General features: G+C 47.5%; 1 protein-coding gene across 2 annotated transcripts in view; it reads left to right on the forward strand.

Moving 5' to 3' along the window:
- The first annotated feature begins 5,748 nt into the window (after positions 1-5,748).
- Positions 5,749-19,243, forward strand: part of GRK2 (G protein-coupled receptor kinase 2) — a 44,893-nt gene continuing 31,398 nt past the window's right edge. The window contains exons 1-2 of one of the 2 annotated variants that reach the window (XM_035125543.2): positions 5,749-6,752; positions 16,241-16,317. In XM_035125543.2, the coding sequence (XP_034981434.1) occupies positions 6,640-6,752; positions 16,241-16,317 (190 nt within the window). In that variant the 5' untranslated portion in view covers positions 5,749-6,639. The remainder of the gene's footprint in view (positions 6,753-16,240; positions 16,318-19,243) is intronic. The other variant, XM_035125550.2, reaches the window with a different exon arrangement.

The raw sequence follows: 19,243 nt of genomic DNA on the forward strand, positions 1-19,243 counted from the left end.
TTGTTGTATTCAGATAAAATGTTCGTTGAAGCAATGTTATTTTTAGGTTTTCCTGCTAGAGCAACAGACATTTACTATACTGTGTAGTGCCCTGCTGATGAAAAACAGAGCTGCAAGAGCAAAGGTAGGCGAGAGTAGTAATTCCAAGGACTGGAATGTAAATGCCTCACAGAATCCTTCTTGGAAACGTACTCTGGAATTATCCACGCTAAATCTCCCAAATGTGTGTGCTGCTCTGATCTCAAAGTCTGAATGGCTCAGACATAGGCCTCTATTTTATTTATTTTCAGTATTATTGATATAAATAAAAGCAGGGAAAATATATGCACTTGAAAGATGTGAAGCAGTAGGTTGCAGTGGAGTCCTGTGGTACCTTTCAGGTGAATTTATTACTGCAGGAGTTTTTATAAGCCAGCAAACAAGCTTGCATCTGCTGAAAGGGTAAGGTCTGGCTTGCCAAAAGTAATGCTGCCATTCATGAAGTACTGTGCAATCCTGTGCATGTTTACTTGAAAGTATATCCCACTGTTTCTCATGTAAATGAGTGCTCAGAATTGCTGTTTTACACTTTTAAGGCATCTTAGAATACTCTTTTGACTTTGAAATTGAACAGTGTTTTAAAATGAAATCCTCTTGCAATGTGTATCTTATGGTGGGGGAGTTAGAAAACAGTTCAGAACTCTTTAAGATGACTTTAAGGACACCGCCAGAACTGCAGCTTTCAAAGCTAGATTCAGGTAGGTAGCCGTGTTGGTCTGACGCAGTCGAAATATATTTTTTAAAAAAATAAAGAAATTGTCCAGTAGCACCTTAGAGACCAACCAAGTTTGTTCTTGGTATAAGCTTTCATGTGCATGCACGGTATCTGAAGAAGTGTGCATGCACACAAAAGCTTATACCAAGAACAAACCTAGTTGGTCTCTAAGGTGCTACTGGACAATTTTTTTATTTTTTTATATATTTCAAACTTTCAAAGCATTATATATTCCTGAACAAAACAAGGTGCTGACGGTTTGTATCACCTTTCCTGAAAACAAAATGACCACATCTGATTATATTGACAAGTGTTTCTCCCTTACTATAAGGATTTTTAAAACTGCTCTTTAAAGGAAAAATAGTGACTTAAAATCACAAAGAATAACCCAGCCTTGCTCCAAGAAGCTTCTGCAGCTGTTTAGGTAGAGATCTTTGTATGCAGGTGTACACTGGGTTTGAATCTCATTCCATTCAAAGTACAAGCAATGATGAGACAAACAAATAGGAAAGATGATTTCATAGGACAGAGTTACGGGTTCATTCTGTGGTAGAGGTTCTTTTCCTTTTTTGGGATCACAGACCCCTTCAAGAATCTGATGAAAGCTATGCACATAAATACACACAAAGTTTTGCATACAATTTATGTATGCATTGGGAAAATCTTGTGCGTATGTGTGTGCCTGGTTTATGGCTCCTCTGAAGCCCATTCTTGGATCTCGGTTTAATAAACCATCATTTTATGGCCAAAAACTGAGACTGCAACACAGGATTCACAAGAACCTTCCTGGAGAGACTTGATTAGTTGACATAGAACAATGCATCACTATTCACATTCTCTTGATGAAAATAGTAACACCAGACAAATAGGGCTTCTATAGATTGTAATTTTTATATTGTTATAGAGTATAGGAAAAATGAAAGGGGATTTTTTTTTTTTAAAAAAAGAAGCTCTTATAGTATTTACTTCCAATATGCATATTATTTTTTGTAGATATTAGAATTCAGATGCTAAGGTCTCTAGGGATCTTCTTAGCTAGAATTGAGGTTAGCCAGTTCTTTTGCAGCAGCACAGCACCTACCCGGTAAGTTGATTAGTAGCTAAAGGGGCCATGACTCTTCTTAATACAGAGCCATTGTGACATCAGAGCAGATCAGCCAATGACACTGAGAAGGAGGCAACCTTTGAGGGGAGTAGCAGAGAGAAAGGTGGGGGGAGCACAATTAGAAGAAGATCCAGCAACTCTCTGGCTCAGTTGTTGTTGTTGTTGTTTAGTCGTTTAGTCGTGTCCGACTCTTCGTGACCCCATGGACCATAGCACGCCAGGCACTCCTGTCTTGCACTGCCTCCCGCAGTTTGGTCAAACTCATGTTCGTAGCTTCGAGAACACTGTCCAACCATCTCGTCCTCTGTCGTCCCCTTCTCCTAGTGCCCTCAATCTTTCCCAACATCAGGGTCTTTTCCAAGGATTCTTCTCTTCTCATGAGGTGGCCAAAGTATTGGAGCCTCAGCTTCACGATCTGTCCTTCCAGGGAGCACTCAGGGCTTATTTCCTTAAGAATGGATAGGTTTGATCTTCTAGCAGTCCATGGGACTCTCAAGAGTCTCCTCCAGCACCATAATTCAAAAGCATCAATTCTTCGGCGATCAGCCTTCTTTATGGTCCAGCTCTCACTTCCATACATCACTACTGGGAAAACCATAGCTTTAACTATACGGACCTTTGTCGGCAAGGTGATGTCTCTGCTTTTTAAGATGCTGTCTAGGTTTGTCATTGCTTTTCTCCCAAGAAGCAGGCGTCTTTTAATTTCGTGACTGCTGTCACCATCTGCAGTGATCAAGGAGCTCTGGCTCAGTACAAAAGTTAAAAGACTGGTGGTTTTTTTGAGCCTTGTGATGAGAGGGTCTTTTTTATGCTTGAGTGCAGAATGCTAGGAACAAAGACACATTTATAGACCTCAGTGAGAGGAAAGCCTTGTTACTAGGCCCTCTGGTTAAAAAAAATGAGAAGATTGTATGCTTGAATGCTTACTGAGAGAGAGGTAGAGCATAACAAACAATAAATACTTGTGCAAAGGAAAATTGCCCTCAACCATTAACCTCACAGGTGATGGTATGGGAGTTATTTGGGTGCAGAAGCTTGATGATGATGATGGTGGTGGTGGTGGTGGTGGTGGTGATGGTGTTGATAATGATGATGGCTTTCCAAAAAAAAAACAATTTATTCCAAAAGGAGGGAGAAAGATGTTTTTGTTTTTAAAAAAAAAAAAAAACACCAGTTGCATGCATGTGAAGTTAAGATTGGAGCCTAGCAGTTTGGCCAGTTCAAAATTTCAGAAGCAGATGTACAAAACTGTACCATTAGCTCCATAAGTGTACAGAATTCTGCAATAGAAGACATCCACTATATTCTATGGCACCATGGAGAATGGGCAATGAGGACCTTGCTGACTTTTCAAAGTTCAGGGTGCTGAGAGTTGTTAGGAGACACCCCCCCCCCCCGAGAGATACAATTCTCTGCACCCTTAACTAACTACAGACTAGTTCCCAGGATTCTTTGCAGAAAGCCATGACTGTTATAGTGGTATAAGAATGCTTTAAATGTATTGTGTTTTGGCAGACACCGTAACAAAATAATATGGAAGAAGCTAAGAGACACTCAAGACATATCCCATGACAGATGGCCTATCATGGTGCTGCTATAAGATCTAGTTCCCCAAAAGCTTAGAAAGTATCACTGTCTAAAACCTTTTACACAAAAGCTGCAGGAGGCAGGGATCCACTACAGATTGGGGTTCCCAATCAAACTGGTTCTCATGAGAGTTGTGACGTCATTAATCGCAAGGAATCACTCCAAAGCTATAGAGTTGCTGGAAACGCTGTATCTGGACCTCCCTGCAGAAATAACTATGGATGACCCCCAGGAAACAGGAAATTAGGAATTAGAAGAACCCAGATGCTGTATGGGAAGAAGTGTCGGAAACTGGCATTCCAGGAGAATGGTTCCATATATACCCCAGCATTTATTCCTGGTCAATCCGTGTTCACACTTATCAAGGTTTCACTGACCACCTGTGGAAATCTACACCACCTACACACCATTTCTGCTAAAAGTCTCTGCTTTTTTTTTAAAAAAAATAGTAATGGTGCTTTGCCACCGTAGCTTCCCCTTCAGAGTGAGTGCATTAATAAGAAGGGCACATGTTTCAGTTGACTAGACATGTGCCTTGTCTCTCTCCTTGTAGGCACTCAGCTATGCAAAGCTGAAAAACAAAACAAAAAGGTAGCTAGAGAGGTAGGGTTGTTTAAGGAAATAACATTGCAACCTGTGTGCCTCAAACTAATAAACGGCACTTCAGTGTGGAAATGGTATTAATCACAACAAGGAAAACAGTTCATATAGAAGAACTGGATGAACCACTTTCTGGAGATGTCTGCCTAACAGCAGGATTTAATGGCTGTGAGGAAACCCTATAATAGGTGTGCAGGGAGAGGGAGGCAGGACAAGGTGGGCCTGGTTTACTCAGGCATCTCCATCAACTGACTTCTGTACATTTGGCTGGCTACTGACCAGGTGAATTAACTCCATGGAAAATAACTGCATTTAAGGATATGAACATTCTCATGTGTAAGTGTATGGCGGCCCATTTCCACCCAGCCGTCAAGTCTGTTGCTTGCTTTTGCAGTCACGGTGATGAACCTCACGTATTGCTCAACCCCTAGTCACGTCCGGCAAACTGAAACCACATATTTTGAATAAAGTCAACCTAACTTCTCAATAGAGATAGCAATACTAATGGAATAAGAACAGCTTTATTTTTCACCCGGGAGGTTTTTAAATAAACATTCAATAGGAGAATGTTTTGTGTAATTTGTTCTACTGTATCTACCTTTCAGACAGGTGTCAAAGCCCTAGTATGCAAGGCCCAATGAAAGGATGCAGACCTTGGTTGAATCTTAAGGAAAACTTATTAAGTATTCAAGTACCGGTAAAGCAGTAGCCGCCTAGAAGGGAACCAGTGACCTTCTAGACGTTGAACTCCTAACTCCCATCATTCGCAGCCAGCATGGCCATTGATCAGGGATTGGTGGGAGCTGAACTTCAGCACCATCTGAAGGGACACAATATGGGCGCATGTCGGGCATGGAAAATCTTTGCTGCAGGCCAGGGCAAAAATCTATACGGTCACAGAATCTGGTGCTTCCACTCACACCTGAAACTTAACACACAGGGGGAAATGAACTATTCCAACTCAACATACTGTACCTAGGACCATACCAGTTTGCCAGCAGGAAGAAAACTGAAGAAAACTGTTCTTGTGGAAACTTTAAGAAAGTAGAACTCTGACCATTCCGTAGCCCTCTGGCTGGGATTAACTACATATTGTATTTTTAATGTGTATTATTCTCTCTAGCCTACAGTGCGCACAAAAGAACTTACTTATTGTAGGTCTTTTATCTCCCAAATTTGTACCTGTCAGAAAAGCAAAGGACAGTCTTTTGGTCTTGAGAATGTCTGCACCTGAATTTTAATCTTGAATATTTTCAGAAGGGTAGCCACAACAGTCTCTTGCAGCAAAAGCAATCAGGAGTCTTGTAGCTCCTTAAATACTGTACTAATTTTTCCTTAGCCTTCAAGGAGTCACAGTGCTTCTTTGAATTGCAGACCATAGGGTGTCCTTGAGAGCCCAGAGCCCAAAGGATATTAAAATTCTGAGGGGGAAAAGGGTTTCAAGGAATTATAGTTGTCGCCAATATTTTATGCTGGATGCTACAGGACGTACGCTAAGCCTAAAGCAACGGCCGGGTGAAATAGCCCGTTAGGCCTCCGAGCGCTCCTCGATTTGAGCGCCCGCCGCAGCGTATTGCCTGGGGCCGCGCTTGAATCGAAATGGTCTGCAAGACAGCCGGCCTGCGCCAAGTGAGCTGCAAGTCTCCCCTGGGCCTCCAGAGGGCGGCCTCGGGCGACTAACTTTCTTCTCTCTGTGTGGGTCTATGTACAAAGCAGGCTTCCCTCGAGGGGCGGCTGTTGCTTTAAGCCGGCCCTGGAGCGAGCAGAGAAGGGAAGCCAGAAGCTGCGCGGCGGGCCCCGGAGGTCCTTTCCCCCTGCGGAGAAACAAAACCACCTACGGTACGGGCGGCAACAGCAGCAGGAGGAGGAGGAGAGCGTGTGCGAGTTTCGGATCCGTTCGGCTCCCGCCTAAAGCGCCCAGCATTGAATCAGCGCGTGGAGCTCGAGAGCTCCTCGGCTGCGCTTGCCTCGGGCACTTGCGCGACGCTGCTTCTCTGCCTTGGATCGCAATCAGAGGAAGAAGAAAAGCGCTGACAGATAAAGGCAGCAAGCCGTCGCCGCCGCCGCCGCCACAGCAGCCTCCTCCTCCTCCGCCGCCACCCCCCACCCCTGCGCCGCCGCCGCCGCTCCGCGTTGACAGGCAGCGGGAGCAACAGCAGCGGCCGCGGCAGTCCTTCCTGCACGCGCGCGCGCGCAACACACACAACACACACACACACACACACACACACACACACACACACACACACTCAGGACACACACAGAGAGAGCCCGCCAGCCCTGGAGGAGGAAGGCAAGCCAGGAGCGGAGGGCAGGGGAGCCAAGCCGCAGCCCATGAACTAAGGAAGGACCGCCGCTTCTCTGCACGGGCATCATGTGGGTCAGTTTGTAAGAGGGGTTGGGGGGCCGGATCCCCTCTCTTCGCCTCCCCCCCTCGCTCTCCCTCCCCTCCCCCTAGCACAGGCGGCCACACACACACGCACACACCGACCAGGAGGAGGAGGAGGCGGCGGCGAGGGAGCCGCAGAGGCCGCTGGAATAATAAGAGAATTGATTGTGAAAAAGGAAAGCAGAAGAAATATTTCCTGGCAAGATGGCCGACTTGGAGGCTGTGCTCGCCGATGTGAGCTACTTGATGGCTATGGAGAAAAGTAAATCCACTCCGGCAGCCCGGGCCAGCAAGAAGATCGTGCTACCTGAGCCGAGGTGAGCCCGGCAAGGGGGGCAGGCGGAGGGGGCAGGTGCGGCGCCGGGGCCCCGCGCGAGGCGCGCCTGGCTTAGGATGGGCGCTGTGTGTTTGTGGACGCGAGCGAGCGCATGAATGTGTCTGTATATGACTGAGCCTCGCTCTTTTGAAATGCACCGAGCCAACTTTCCCTTGGCCGAAGCAGCAGGGACCGTGATCTACCCCGTCCATATAGCGGGGTGGAGTGGGAAGGAAAGAGGGCTCGCTAAAGCGGCGTCTTTCCGTGTACGTGGTTGTGTTGATATAGTGTGGGCATGATGATGGATTGTCAGGGTGTCCTGTCTCTGCTTCCTGATTCTTCATTCGGCTGCTCAGATCCTTGGAGATCATTCCCCCTGCACCTCTTACAGTAGCAAACCCCCTCCTCCTCTGTTTTTCCCTACCCACACGTCACAATTCCACCCACCCCAACACAAGCACACATAGTGCTTCTCTCTGTGTATGTGTAATATGCAGTTGTGTTAAGCACAGCAGAAAAGCAGGCTGCTAAACCAGGCTGTATATATGCCTACATAGTGCTTTCCCCCCCCCCTGAGCAGTCCAGCAACTGTGTTGCTGGGTGTTATGAGGAGCATACAGCTTGGCTTCTGGCAGTGCCTGGGGTCGGCCTCATGATGCCCTAACCACTGTCTTCTGTTTTGGGTGGGTGGTTTGTTTGTTTTTGTTTCTGAAAATCTGTGTGTACAGACTTGTGCAATCCAGCGCTGTGTCTTGGTAGTGTGCTGGTAGATAGCACCCAGGCCTTTGCCCACCTTGCAGCTGCCCTGAGCTCAAGCAGGAACTGGGGCTGCACAAACAACATTGCAAGCGTGCGCAAATGCAGTGCAAGGTCACCATCGTGCAGATAAGGGGAAATGTGTTAGGCAGGGGCTCTGCTTCATGTAAGGGCATTTTCTTGCTGGGAGACACAAGTGGGAGCATTAAGTCAAAAAAATCTGACTGGTCATCCAGGTGGGTCAAAGGTGCTATGGTTTCGGTCAACCAACCCTTAACTCTGCTTCATGACAGCAGTTACCAAGGGCAACAGGGTGGGGCCTGACAAGCATCCTGTACCTTCAGCACATGGGCAAATGCAGGTCTTCCTCGTTCTCCCTTCTTCCCTTCCACCTCCCATGTGACATTTGGCTCACCCTACCCTTCCCTGTTCTAGCCAATAACCTTGGGTTGTCCCCATTGTAGGAGAAGTCTGTTCAAGCGGAACTGCTCCCCTGCCACTGAAGGCAGGACGGAAGGGTCTCTGAGAAAGCTCCAAAGGGCCCTTTCGAAATGGCAAGCGGCCCTTTCGGAGGATGATGCAGATGTGTTACCATGGCAATGCCTGAAAGCCCCAGCAGCCCCTGAGCTCTATTTCCCCCCCACACACACACGGTTGCTGGTTTCGGTATGGAAGTGCCCACATGGGAACTTGGGGTGAAGTTCCATAGCCTTTGGAGGAAATAATTTTGCGGTGCGTAGTGACGGTCCAGAGAGCAGCCTCTTCACTTGCATCACATCTCAGCTAATCGGTGCTCACTGGCAACCCCCTGCCTGCCTGAGTCACATCCCTGAGTGGCAGAATTCTTGGGGTGGCAGAATTTAAGTCATCTTTTGCCCTTCTGCCCCTCCCTCATCTCTTTCTGCATCAGTTGTGATGACAGTGTAACTGCTGCTGCCTTCTCCTCCTTTCCTCTTCCTCAAAGTACACCAGGAAGGCCTTCAATTCTCCCAGCTCAATAGCCATCTATTTGGGGGCAGGAGAGGGAGTAGGGGAGTGAAAGGCAATCTTGACAATATATCTACAAATAGGAGGTACTTGTGAGATTTGGCTTTTAGGAAATAGAGTAATTTTATTTGTTAAAGAGTGGGGGAGAGCTAAAGGGTCAGATAGCCAATTAGGGAAGCAAGACTATGCCCTAGAAGAAGACTAAGGATTAAGAGGCGTACATGGAGGTCTTGTTGTGATCACAGCACAGGGGTCTTATTGATAGCTTACCGAGAGGCAGAAATAAGGTGGCTGGAATGATGAGGAAAGCAAGGATATGTACAGAATTGCATTTCTTTGGATTCAAGACATTTGCTGAAAACAAGCATTGGAGACTGCTTCTTCCCACTAGCTAGCTCTTCTGCACATCTCACTGTGGGAATTTTGCTGGGGGACTTCTAAAGTGTGGCCCTGTAAATTTGTCTGGGAAGCTGATTTGGAGCAGGAGGAGAACGGGTAATTCCGGAACAGGTTAATTCAGGCAGAAGCTGAATAAATTCTTAGTTCCCCTAATCTGAACGCGTAATAACATGTAGACCTTTTGATACAGCCCAAGAGAAATCACGTGAAGGAGGAAACTGGGTTTGGGTGATGAGCAGAGTGCGTGTTTTACATTAAAATATGCAAGTCAATATATTTGCATATTTATTTTTTGCATAATTTGCTCTGTTCCTAGCAGTCATGGGAGGCGGTGCAGGGAAGCAGTGCAGGGCACAGAATCCCTACCTCTTGACCACTAGAAAGTTGACTCATCCTCCCTCTGGCCTTACACACATTTACTGTTGTAGATCAAAAAGACAAGAAACTTGTTTCTTCTTCTTTTTAATGAAAAGCAAGATTTGAGTGCCCAAGTATAATTTATTTCCTTGCCTTGTATGATATCGTCTTGGCACAGCATACATAGTCCTGTTCACAAATCACATTATCTTGCTTCTCAGAGACAGAGCATTCATTCTCAGATGCTCCATAGGAAGGTGAGACTTAACAGAAACCACAAGCAGTGTGGCCCTAGCATAAACTATCTTTCAGCGTTGTTGCTTTGCTGGCGGTTGACCTAACAGCTTCCGTGTGTGTGTGTGTCTTGAAACATAAGGGGCATACAAATCACACCCTTGGAGCCTAAGTGGTGCCTCCACTTTTTCTCATGGGCTATCTATTGGAATTGGGACAAAAATGCAGATACATCCTCAGGAAGTTGTCCAGGATTGGAACAATAGAAGGATGGCGATTCTAGAGCAGTGGTGAGGAACCTAGTGCCCCCCAGATGTTGATGTACTCCAAATCCCATCAATTCCAGCTGGCACAGTCAATGGTCTGGGAGTTGTAGTCCAGCAACATCTGGAGGAGCACACCACCCCATCCATGTTGTAAAGAGAGGAACATCAGCAAAATTGCCAAGGATGCTGTTGGGCACTTAAAGAATTTGAGGCACAAACCCATGGCCTAAATTTCCATAGCATTTGCATTGGCTAGTTTATATGTATTTAAGATGGTGAGTTTCTGATGCTTATCAGCATTGCATTTTGCAGTGTGCACAGCAAGTCAGTAAAAAGGGGGGGTATGAGTTTTTTAAAAGGAAGAAAAGGGCAGGAGATGCAGGCCAAGTGCAAACCTGGGTTTTGCCACCCCACCACATCTGGAACAGCACCCTTGCCTGAAAGTTGCTGAAGGGGCTGCATCCTCTCTCATTACTGCAAAACGAGGAACATTCTGTTACATCTGTTACATTAATTTATGGCATTTATATGCCACTTCATCATTAGCATTTCTACGAGGCGTACATAAAAATAAACCATACAGAGAATAAAACGGTAAAATAAAATGTCACCATAAAACCAAACATAAATCCAAACCCTACCTAAAATGCTTGCTGAAATAAGAAAGTCACGTGCCTGAAGTCCAGCAATTTGTGTCTTACCTGCCCTGTACGTAGTTCAGAGGCAGCATTTTATCTTCACAACCACCCTTTGAAGGTAGATTAAATTTGAGATTCAGCGACTTGCCCAGAGAGCTATCCGATGAGATTTGAATCTCTGCTTCCCACCAACCAAGCTCACTGTGGCATGTGGCAGGGTACTGGAGACATGATCCTGAAGATCCTGAGGACTCTGTCTACTTCCTCCTCGAATGTCTTTTTACATATTCTACACAGACATTCCAAGAGGGAGTGGAGGTAATGAAACTCGGAACTGCTGCCCATTAGACCCACTTTGAGATCTTGGGTTTTGTTTATTACCGTATATTGCGTCATACTTCTCTCCAAAGAAGCTGAGGGCCACAAACATTGTATGTGGGGTAGTTTAGGTTGTGTGCGTGTTTGACTAACCACCGCCACTCTTCGGTCTTCATGCCAAAGTGGAGAGTTGAGCTGAGGGTTGCTCAGGGGTTGATAATCTGTCACTCTCCACACATTGTTGGATTCCCATTGGCCCTAACCGGCATGGGCAATGGCCGGGGGTGTTGACAGTTGTACTCCATCCACATCTGAAGGACCACGGGTCCGTCCCGTCCCCCCCCCCATTCCTCTTCCATATCGTGCAGAGCAGAATTGTGGGACACGGAAAGGAGGCCTCCCACAACCCCTATTATGGAGCACCCTGACTTTAAATCACTCCCATCGGTTTTCTCCAATAGGCTCCAACACACTAAACTTCCTGCCCGAGCAACCTCCTCGCTGGTGCAGCCTCTCATGTCCCTCCTCCTGCCAAAGTCAAGGCCCAGCTTCAAAGAAGAGCTGTCTCTCTGGTTTGTCTGCCAGGAAATGACGTCACCTTTGGTCGCAATAGGCTATTTGGGTCTGCTGCAAAGTAAGAAACTGCAGCACATAGGAGAATCAGGGCGACCTGCGTCCTGCTGACCTGCCACGGCACCCACTACAAGCTCTGCCTTTTTGTGCAGGTTTTATAGCGGAACTAGGAATGTGTCGGAGCCAAGGTGGTTGTGGCATTTGTGAGAAGGGAGAATTCAGCTTTGGTAAAAGGGCAGGGGATTAAAAGGGGGGGGGCGGAAAGGAAGTTTCTCCTTTGCTGGTTGCTGCACTACAGTGTTGTTTTTCCTGTTAAGGGAACCAAACTATTTTTTTTCAGTGCATTCATTTCCTTTTTCTGTGCTTGGATATGAAGCCAGTCAGTGTTCCCTGAAGTCAGGCTCTCTCTAGCCTGACAATCTACAAGAGCATAAAGAAAAAAAAAAATAAACCAGCTCAGATGCCTAGGGATACTAGCAGGCAACTTCCCACTTCCTCCCCAATGGCCTTTAAGCGAACAAGAGCATTGTCAACAGCTGGCTGATTATTTATAGTACTAACTGCCTCTCATTAAGTCTCTGTGCAAGAGGAACTCGAGGGAGCTGACATTCTCCATAGGCCTTCCCGGTTGTTAACTAATGCTCTCTTTTTTTTCCTAAGGGGGAAAACTGGGGCAGGAAAAAAGAGGGCACTAGGACCAGTTCTCTCAGACCTTATCTGACCGAGGTTAACTTCAGTGACTGAATTTTTGGAATCGGTCTTGTAAACAACACAAAATTTACAAGCTCACGATTGTTCCCCCACCCTCCCTCTGCAGACTGAAATACAGGCTTGTGGCTTAAACCAATTCCCCCCCCCCTAAACCTTCCTTTCCTGGTTGCCTAGAACAGATGCTTGTTTGCCACAAGTGACCACGCTAGTTGCTTTTTAGAAGCCTGGCCTATATGGCTGTGCTGCTTTTCCATGGTGCAAAGGTAGCCAACCTATTGCCCTCCAGATTGTGAACAGGCTACAAGTCCCATCATTTGTAGCATGCTGGCTGGGGCTGGTGGGAGTTGGAGTCAGGCAACATCATCCAGAAGGGATGATGTTGGGCTACTTGGTTTGATGCTATGAGTCCCAAGTTCAAGTCTCCGCTTAGCTGCTGCTATAAAAGGAGTGACTTGCCTACCTTACCAGGACACTGTGAGAATAACCAGATAATGAGTGTGAATTCCTTTTCTACACAAGGCATTTTATGTAATGATATTAATGCTATCATTCAACTGGACCTGCCCCCTGGAGATGGTTGTTATGGAGATGCTTGAGACACATTATCCCAGGCCCATAACAGCAGCAGGCACCAGAAACACAGCCATCCATCATCCTTCCAAGGCGCTTCTGTCTCAGTCATGGGCATCTCTCCCCCCACCCCCAAATCCCACATGGCTCACTAGTTTCAGGAGCAAGAGTTTCTGGGGATGAGGGAAAGAGACATTCAGTCTAAATGGTTGAAGTAGGTCCTGTTTCTCAGCACCCTGGTATTTACTGCGCAGAATCCAAGAAATAAATCTGCCCTCCACAATGGGAAAGTGTCTCTTCAGCCCAATCACACTCTCCCCTTCAGAGGCACCCCTTACATTAAGCTCCCATAGCGCCTATGATACCACCCTTCGCCAGAAGCCCCATTCAGAGCCAGCCCAGCACCCCATTTAATCCATGGACTGCAACAGCAGCAGCTATGGTTGTTCTTCCTGCAGACCACGTTGGGCACCTTTTCATTGCCATTCAGGGAGGATGCAGTGGCCTCTCTAGGCTAAGCATCCAGATCTCTTTGCCCTCCATTCAGATATTTAAAAGGTACCCAGATGAAGGGCTGTTTATTCAGTCAGCACACTCAAGCAATGTCACCCCCCCACCCCCCCCACCCACACACACCGTTCTCTCTCCTCTCCCACCCCCCTCCCCGCACTGCAGACGATAACACTTCCAGGCTGGCCGGGAGGGAGTTGCGTGTCTGAATAATGTTCCCACATGTAAAACTAGAAAAGCAGTGTGCATGTCAGGGGGAAAGGATGCAGTCTTACTGGGCCCGGTTTTCTCTGAGGAGTTTTTCATTCCCATCTGGGAGCATTCAAAATGTCACCCACCCCCACCCTCTCACCTGCAGCCTGAAATGGAATAGTCCAAGATAGCCTTCAAGTGGAGGGGCTGCATAATGCTTTTGGGGGGGCAGGTTCTGTGGAAAAACAGTGGGCAGGAAAAGGGTTAAGCAGTGGTTCCAGTTCTCTAAACCTTCTCTTCTTCCCAAAGTTACTTTTTCATAAGAAAGGGGTGGGGGAACCTGTGACCCTCCAGAGCCTGGGGTCCAGACTCACATCATCTCTGTCCTTTGGCCATGCTGGTTGAGGATGTTGAGAGTTTGCAAGTCCAGCATCACCTGGAGGGCAGCAGGTTGAGGAATGCTAGTCTAAGGAAAGCTTTAGCATTTGATTGATTCAGTGCTTCTCAGACTCGGGGCCTCAGCCATTATTGGACTACAGCTCCCATCATCCCTGGCCACTGGTCCTGCTAGCTAGGGATGGTGGAAGTTGTAGTCCAGCAGCAGCTGAGGACCCAAGTTTGAGAAACACTGCATAAATTGGTCCTGTCTGACTTACCAAGTATCTCATGCAAGTGGTGCAAACTTATCACAGAACGTTGGTGCCACAGTCACAGCATTTTCACCATTATTGTGCCACCCGCACTGCTTCTCATTCATTCCAACCTGCAGTGAGGATCTGTACAGTCAGTATGTGGATTGTGGGTGTTGGGAATGCTGACTCAGTACACTTGTCAAGTGATACGGTAATCTGCATCTTCCATCATCTGACAAGCACTTCTTACACAAGCTTCCATCTCGGAATGTACCCGTGCTGCAAATTGAAGCATGCTTTCTGGGGAGCAAACCCCCTTTAGATGTCAATGGGACTTCTTCCTTCCAGGTGAACATGGTCAGGAGAAAATGGTTGAAAGTGATTTGGTGGCATTTCTAAATAAATGCATTTAGGATTAGGAGTTCTGCCTGCGTTGTCAGAGGCAGTGTGCTTGGAATCCCACATGGAAAGAATGCTCTTGTGCTCAGGACCTTCTTGAGGTGTTCCTACTGGCATCTGGCTGGCCAGTGTGACAACAGAATGCTGGGCTAGAGGGGGGCTGTTGCCCTTACCCTGCAATGGCCCTCATGCTCAGGAGCTTCCTCTCGGCTGCTTACTCTGAGTCAACTAAAAACTTCTGCATAGAAGGGCTATGTGTGCTGCTTAACCAGCTAAATATCCACAGGAGAAGCCCGGTCATAGCCCAGCTCTGAAAGATGGCACACAACTCCAAAAGAGAGTTCCAGTTCTTTGTAATACATTTACCCAGCATGAACCCCTGTCTCACGGCCAGACCGCCTATAGCATTTTCCAGGCTGCCAGCTACCAGGTCTTGCCAACTCATCTTTGAGATTAGTCATTGTACTTTGGGACCTTGGAATTTCAGGTTCATTTTCAACCCAAAAGGTGCTCTTTCCTAATTATTTGCCTGGCATTCTCTCTCTCTCTCTCTCTCTCTCTCTCTGTTTTTAAAATTAACCACCCAGAAGGACAAAACAAACACAGCGACTAACAAAGCAGAATGTATTCAGAACAATGCTACCAAGATCCAATGTATTATTTCCTCTGCTTCTCTAGCCAGGAGCCTGTCCGTCCACACTCAGACCACCGTCCCCCTGTCCCTCCCTCTTTTTGATGAACCTGCATTTTCTGTTTAGACTTTTGAATTGCCTTCTCTTCCAAATTGCCCAGACGCAGATGCCATTCTAAGAGCACCAGCTCTTCTTTAAGACAAGAAACAAACCTCTGTTCGTTCACCTGCTAGAATGACTGGCTCCCTTTTTAATCTTCCTGTACCTGGCTCCACTTAGCCCCAGATAAAAGCACAGTCTCCTTTAAACAGCTGGTTGGCCTTAATTCATGAATGAAATGTGGGCTATCCAGTGCTGGATCCTTACTGACCCAAAATCTCTTGAGATAAGTGTCTTTTATCTGCAGGCTTCCTGCGATAATAATTGGGGGCTTGCAGCAAAAACAACAAAGGGTATTGTAGCACCTTAAATACTACATTTAAGGTACAGTGGAACCTCGGTTTATGAACACCTCGGTTTATGAATTTTCGGTTTATGAACGCCGCGGACTCATCTGGAACGGATTAATTCACTTTCCATTACTTTTAATGGGAAAGTTCGCTTCAGTTTATGAACGCTTTAGTTTATGAACAGACTTCCGGAACCAATTACACCCATGTTTCAGTTTATGAACGCTTCAGTTTAAGTACTTCGCGGACCCGTCTGGAACGGATTAATCCACTTTCCATTACTTTCAATGGAAAAGTTTGCTTCAGTTTATGAACAGTTACTCCGCGGACCGTCTGGAACGGATTAATCCACTTTCCATTACTTCCAATGGGAAAGTTTGCTTCAGTTTATGAACGCTTCAGTTTATGAACAGACTTCCAGAACCAATTGTGTTCATAAACCGAGGTACCACTGTACTACAAAACAGCTCACATAATAAGACTTTCCCCCTCTCCACCCGCCACACTTTCTAAACATGTTCTTGGTTCCTCCCTTGACCCTCCAGAACAGATTTAGGGGGTGCAGCAGGAAGAGAGGAGGGGGAGTCCTGCTGCACGAGTGGACCTCATTCTGCACATGGAACAGCTTAGCTGGATCCTGCCCTTGTTGTTGTTTCCAGGGCAGGGGTGGCAAACCTTTGTCCCTCCACATGTGTTTGGACTCCCATCAGGCCCAGACAGCGTAGACAGCGGTCAAGGATGATGGGAACTGGAGTCCAACAGCATATGGAAGGTTACAATCTCCCCACCCCCTGCTTTGAGGGAATAGGCCGAGCTGAGAATCTTTACTCCTGTTAATTTCCCTCACGTGCCTTTTCTCTTGGCAGTATCCGCAGTGTTATGCAGAAATACTTGGAAGACCGGGGTGAGGTGACCTTTGACAAGATATTTTCTCAGAAGATTGGTGAGTAGCAGAGCCTCTGCAGGGGTCATGAGTTCAGGCAAGACCAGCTTGCCTGCGCTCCGGTTAGCCAGGAGTCAACACCAGTGAGAGGAAATGGGGGGGTGGGGGGGTGGGCAGAAGGAGGGTCTCCTTTTTAAAAGGGCTGTGGTGGGATTGGATATCTGCAGAGTTGTGATGGAAGCTGCTTGCTGCATACTCAGTCTCATCCTTCCCCTTAGGAATCCAGCTTCTGGCCCGAAAAGCGCTGTTTGTGCTTTTGCCGCAGGGGCAGAGGCTGGAGGTGCAGCTTCTTTTGCCATTGCTCCTTCGCTGGAGTTGGGGAACGCTTGCCTCTTGAACTTGTCCTTACTGTCCGGCCCTTGGAAAGGCCAGTCACCCACCTTCTTCGTTCAGATCAGGAGTTAACAAGTCTTCTCTTCTAGGGCTCGCCCAATGCAAAGAAAGCCAATGATCCTGTATCTATTAATGAGGGTTTTTTTTGGGGGGGTTGGAAAGCGCATAGCAAGGGCGGCAGGTGCTGTTCCAGCTCAAATTATCTTGTCCAAATTATCCAAAGATAATTAGTCCCTGTCCTGCCTTGGGTCTGGTCAACTCTGCATCCCAGGCTGGTGCTGTAGAGCAGACTTTGGCCGATCCACTTTCGCCTTTTACCAGAACTTCCAGGATGGACCAACCCAGGCCAGGTGCAAGAGACCCAGAGTCAGAATTAATGAACAGAGGGTGCCACTGAGCACATTTGGAGCCCAGGAATTTGTTTTCAGCACCAGAATTGAACTGAATTTTGATTTTTTTTTGGGGGGGGGGTCATTTTGTTCTTGCTAGTTGCTCAAAAATTGGGAGTCAGAACCCCTGAGGATCTACTGCAGATCACCCAGAGATCTTCCAGTAGATTGTAATCTGCCACCTCTCCCAGCCCCCCCCCCGCCCCGCCTTGTTCTCAGGCCGGAGCTGAGATCTGTGAGCAGCTGAGCTGAGATCTGTACAAATGAATTGGGGAAGGGGGTATTGCTGAGGTCGATGAGGAAATTCTGCTTCCTCTTGTGCGGTTCCCCGTTCCATTAGTTGTTTGCAGGACAATTGCTTCACTTGAGGGATATTGGAAGAGAAGAGGGTTCGAAGCTTCTGGACTGGCTCACATGTGAGAATGTTTTGCCTCCAGGAAGGTGGGGGGGGGGGAGAGCTGCAGACCTTGCGATTGAATGTGGCCCTGTATGCCCATCTTTCTAGTCCTCAGGCTTCTTCCTAGGCCACAGTATATCGCTAGGCTACACCCTCACAGGCCCTGCTGCCCCCCCCCCCAATGCCTCTCTTGAGTGCCTAGATGAAGAAGTGTAATTACTCCAGCAGAGAATCTGGACCTGGTGGAATTCCCCTTCCATGCAGCTCTTAAAGAAGCCTTCTAGAAAGTAAAAGTGTCAGCTTTTTCTGGCAAGGCTCCTGTGCTGTTAGCAGCTGCGTGAGAAGTAAAAATGCAGCTTTTTTTCCTCCCTCATATGTACAGGTTGGTGGGGAGAGGGGACAACAACACACTTCCGCTGCTGAATTTCTGCCTGTCATCTTGCTGAAGGCACAGAAGCCTGCCAGAAAGAAGGAAAATAAAATTCCACACCCTGCCACTTACTCCTTTAAAAAAACAAAAACAGAACAGTGGTTCCCAATTAGCTAATTACTGAGGACCCCATATTTTTCAAAAGCCAAGCCACAGACCCCCTACTTTTGAAAATGTTGGTGACTCCATGGTACTTACCTCTGCAAAGCAATTTTTTGAACAAAGTGTGGGGTAGCCCCTAATAAGCAAAGGACTTTAGGTATAATTTTAAAAAACAGACTATAAAATTTGTGATATTACCATGCAAAAATGACAAACAAAAAAATAGTTGGGGTGGGGATGCAAGGGATGGGGCCGCGGACCCCCTGGGTGCATTCCACAAACCCCTGGGGACCCCTGGACCCCTAATTCGAAACCACTGTTCCAGAGCAGGCATCCCCAAACTTCGGCCCTCCAGATGTTTTGGACTACAATTCCCATCTTCCCCGACCACTGGTCCTGTTAGCTAGGGATCATGGGAGTTGTAGGCCAAAACATCTGGAAGGCTGCAGTTTGGGGATGCCTGTTCTAGAGGCACACTGGTGAGGAATAGATGCATGCAGGTCGTGTTACATCTGGATAAATTAGGAGGAGAGCACAGGTTAGGAAGGGCTGTGTGTCTACTGGCTTGGGACAGCCTGGGTGATGCTGGGCTGTTGTCCATACTGAGCCCCGGAGGCATCTGCTTGCAAGGCTGTTTCTCCTTTTCAGTTACTACACCCCGCCCCAACAGGAAACACTCTTGCTTCCTCCCACACCCACAGCCACTTGTGGTTTCCTCATAATATCTCCCGCTTTCATCCCCTCTCTGCTCCCACCCCTCCTGGCTCTCCCTCCGCTCCTGGCTCCCCTGCCGCCTTCCCCACAGCCTCTTGCCTCTGCCTCTTACCTGGGGATGGGGCACAAGTAGGTTGGGAAAGCAGGTTTAGCACCAAGGAGCCGTTTAGCCACAAGCTGACGTGGATCTTGATCCGTGTGCCCCTCCACTGCATGAGGGCGGGGGGAGCAGAGTTGAGGCGGAAACTGGTGCACAGTATGCTTGAGAAATCTTCTCCAGGTGTGGGGATTGCCCCCCTCCAACTGCCCCTTTTCAGTTAGCTGAGGCAACCTGCGTCTCTGCAGGTGCTGTTGCTCTCCCAGCTCCCATCAGCCCCAGCCAGGGTGGCTTATGGTCAGGGATCATGGAGCTTGTAGCCAAGAACACCCAGAGACAGACAGGTTGTCCACCCCCTGCTATATCTGGTACGAATGAGACTCATGTCTGCTTTGAATATATATTGAAGGTTACTGAAGGGGCCGCTTCACCCTGTACAAAATTTGCAAGGAATTTGCACACAG

The sequence above is a fragment of the Zootoca vivipara genome, chromosome 1, assembly GCF_963506605.1.
Source record: "Zootoca vivipara chromosome 1, rZooViv1.1, whole genome shotgun sequence".
In the NCBI taxonomy this organism is placed as follows: Eukaryota; Metazoa; Chordata; class Lepidosauria; order Squamata; family Lacertidae; genus Zootoca; species Zootoca vivipara.